This window comes from Macadamia integrifolia, chromosome 10 (assembly GCF_013358625.1).
Source record: "Macadamia integrifolia cultivar HAES 741 chromosome 10, SCU_Mint_v3, whole genome shotgun sequence".
Taxonomy (NCBI): domain Eukaryota; kingdom Viridiplantae; phylum Streptophyta; class Magnoliopsida; order Proteales; family Proteaceae; genus Macadamia; species Macadamia integrifolia.
The window spans coordinates 26,743,278-26,746,889 of record NC_056566.1 but is presented as its reverse complement, the minus strand read 5'-3'; the positions used below and the strand labels follow the sequence as shown (position 1 = coordinate 26,746,889).

The 3,612-nt window shown below is 37.0% G+C and overlaps 1 protein-coding gene across 3 annotated transcripts; it reads right to left on the bottom strand.

Moving 5' to 3' along the window:
* Positions 1–242: 242 nt before the first annotated feature.
* Positions 243–2,825, bottom strand: LOC122092160 (UPF0481 protein At3g47200-like). 3 transcript variants are annotated; one of them, XM_042662499.1, is made up of 2 exons: positions 2,706–2,825; positions 243–1,720 (listed from the first exon to the last, which is right to left on the bottom strand). In XM_042662499.1, the coding sequence occupies exon 2, from the start codon at positions 1,627–1,629 to the stop codon at positions 289–291; it is 1,341 nt and encodes a 446-aa protein (XP_042518433.1). In that variant the 5' UTR covers positions 1,630–1,720; positions 2,706–2,825; the 3' UTR covers positions 243–288. The 3 variants fall into 3 exon arrangements, with proteins under 3 accessions (XP_042518433.1, XP_042518434.1, XP_042518435.1); XM_042662500.1 differs by having other exon boundaries at positions 243–1,717; positions 2,706–2,810; XM_042662501.1 differs by having other exon boundaries at positions 243–1,630; positions 2,706–2,810.
* Positions 2,826–3,612: the final 787 nt, after the last annotated feature.

Sequence of the window (3,612 nt, the reverse complement as noted above, 5' to 3'; positions counted from 1 at the left end):
CGCTTATTTAAGTAAAAAAACCTTAAATATACCAGAGTCCATCATTAAATTATGAAAATAATAATAATAATGAATTTTAGAAAATCTAAACTAAAAATTAGTGTGAAATTCCTAAAATACTCCAAAGTGCGAAATCTAGCACGTGAACGTCTGACTCTTGAATTGCAAAACACAAAGAAATTTATTTATTACATTTCCAACTTAATAAAAAGGAAAAATGAACAAGCATTTCATGTCAACAACGTACAGTCTTATCTACTAAATAATTAATAGATTCATAATAACATACTAATGTTTGGTCCATGCAAGTTGTAAGATGGAACAGATAGTCTGTCCAACTGTCAAGATGAGGAGGATGAGTGCAGCAAGGAATGAAATTAATGCCCATGGTGTGTTGAAATAGTTCTGCTTTAAATTTGCCAACCATTTGTTACATAGTATATTGTGATAGTATCCCACATCCTGTATAACTCCAGAGAAATAAGGATCCTTCAGCGTAACACGTTTGACAATGTTGTTAAACAAGGTCACCACGTCTTCTGGGTTCCCAATGTTGTTCACAATAATTCCCTTCTCTTGTAGCAGCTCGACGTCACTACGAGTATCAATGAGGCCATCCATGAAGGCTGCATAGGCTGTGAAATAAGGAGTAATGTCTTCTTGACCTTGCTCAAAGGCAATGAGGTTTCTAAGAGTGTGTTCTGTTTCATCAAATATACTAATGGTTGGGATTGTCAATACTCCCTTGTTCATGTCGAAGTCTATGTCTAAAAAAGATGTCTTTGGAGAGTTCGACGACGTTGGCTCCATCTTTTGGAACTTGACACCAGCTCTCTTAAGTTCAGAGGCACAACTTGTCTGCACCAAATGCTTTTTAGTATCTTTCCTCGTCGTAGATGAATCGATTAGGGTACTTCGTAAAAGATCAAGCAAATGCTTTGCTCCACCCTCTAAAAGTGATACTGAATTTAATTGTTCATTGGATGGGTCATGGAGGTCGAACCAACCTAAAAGCTCATCGTAGATAGCTTGATTGAAGGTTTTCGTCAGGGTCTGCAATTCGTAGATTAGGCCATATAAACGCTCAAGAACAAAAAAGGGAAGCTGATTTTCAAGAGTAAGCAAGTCATTGAGAACTGCCTGAAACCATGAACGATTTAAAAACAAATCATCTTTCTCTCCATTTTTAACGATCTCGAAGAGCTCTAGTATAAAGCAACCATCTATCACCATCATCTTCACAAACTCATCTTTTTCGAAACCCCTTCCTATGGTTTCTGAATAACATTTTCGAGCTTCTTCTTCTAACTCACTCACTGCTTTCACATAATCATCCAAGCTAATTTTCTCTTCGTGTCGATCTAGAAAAGAATTCAAATAGCGCAACTTATGTGCTTGCATGGACTGTAAATGTTCCTCACCATAGTGCAAAGGGCCAATGGAGACTAATTGAGGTGTGTAGACTTCTTGATTTATGTTTTTAAGATACTTGGGCACTCGGAATATACTACATCCGGATTGGAAGAGACAGACCCCTCTTCGTTCTTTCTCGATGGACTTTACCCATATCTTTATTTCATCATCGTTTTTCGTTGATGAAGAACTAGCAGCAGCATTAGCATTGGCCATTCTGTGAAAAGGATCTCACGAGCGATATTGATAATCCAAATTCTTGTTGAAACTAGAATATTACAATTGTATAGCTTCGCATATATGACTTCTTCATTACAAAATGAGCAAAGTCAAAAATAAATAAATAAATAAATGATCCAAGAACAATATATAACAAAAATCCCTACAAAAAATAATAATTAAACTCTTTATCAAAGTCGATCGGTGGCATGCCTAATCTCTTCCCTTTTTTTTTTTTTTCATATACAAAACTCTTTAGCAAAATATTAAGGAGGAGGTTTTCCTGAGGCCATGGTGAGTGGGCATCAGTTCACCGTGTCTTATCAACACTATTAATAGGGGGAGATATATGGGGAGAGAGGGGGTCACATCAGGACCCTCTCTTCCTCCACTGAGCAGTAGTGAAGGAACTAAACTACCGCAAGTCATGAGTCTGATAATTCAACTCATCACCAAGTACAATAAAAATGGATGCATGCAATCTAATGGGACAATTTTTGGCTAACCCATTTGGGCAAGAGTCTGGATCAGGTCCATGATTCTTGTACCGTGCCTGATTCACACATGGAATCCGCTTATTCACTCTCTTCTTATAGTAGGCCGGGTTTCACATTGAGTGGATTCCATGTGTGGATCAGGTCCTTGTACGAGAATGGTCAGTGATCTGGTTTTAATGGTCTAAGCCTTGCATATGAGAATGAGAATGAGAAAGAACGAGAACAAATCTAATGGACTGGTTGAGTCCTAATCCGATTCCTCTCCCATGTGGGTAACCCCCCCAACGCATCTCACACCATCCATGGGGTGTGGTGCGCACCCTAAAGGTGGTCTCCACACCCCATGGATGGTGTGAGATGGAGTGGAATGGTGGTTTTGATACCTTAAGCTTAAATTAGGCTTAACCATGCATTTTTGTTAAGTAGGACACACTGCTCTATGAAGCATATGTTAGCTGCCTCAGGCCCTTGACAGAGAGGATAAATTAAGATCCTGAATAAAGCATAAATTAAAATCAAACACAAGCATAGCCTTTTATGTTCTACAGAAGAAGATGATGAAGTGCTCAGGCTTACCTTGTTGCGGACTAAATGGGCAGCAGCCAACCGGCTTGGAACAGGAAGGTTTAAACTGCTTAAGAATGCATGAAGGTGCTCAAAACAGAGAGGTAATTGAGTCTCCTGGCTACTCTTCTCAATTGATTGTGTTTACACCTTGCTTGAACCCATTTTATAGAATGTAGAATCAAGAGACTTCTCCATTCTCAAATCTCAATGGTAAGGTATTCTTTAATTTCACTGCAGAATTTATACCTTTCCCTCTTTTTTCTTTGGTAAAGAAAGAATTTATACCTTTCTAGCTTTTAAAGAAAGAATTTATACCTTTCTAGCTTTTATCTTTTCTTCCATGTATATATTTTTTGGTAAGATTGAAACATGATATATGGAAGATGCATGTGTGCCCCTGTGATTTCAGGCTATCAAAACCCATATGTAGTATTACAGGATCATAGACATGTGTACCATTGGATCGGATCCTTGTGGGCTCCATTTAGAGATTTTTTTCCCAATTTTCTAAAAAAGGCTTTATCTAGTTGTAACCAAGGTAAGTTACAAATGACCTGTAACCTATTTTCCCATGCTTTTTTTAATAATGCAATCATTTGTCCACATGACTGATATATTATATTTGGCAAAAAGGTAGCAACACGACTTTAAAAGGAATTAAAACGAGGGATATGAAAATTTTAAACTTAAAAGGATTTTTTTTTTGTAATCATTATCTCCAAAGGTCTATGTTCATTTTTTTCTTGGTAAAAATAAGAGTGTAGACTTAATTCATTCAATCACGAACACAATTAATTAAAACGTGTTTTTAACTGTTGTTTTTCAAATTGATCCTAATTAAAACTCAGGATCAATCTCAATCGATGCTAATTCAATTAGGGCGATTTTGCCAATTGCAATCTGACATTTTACTCTT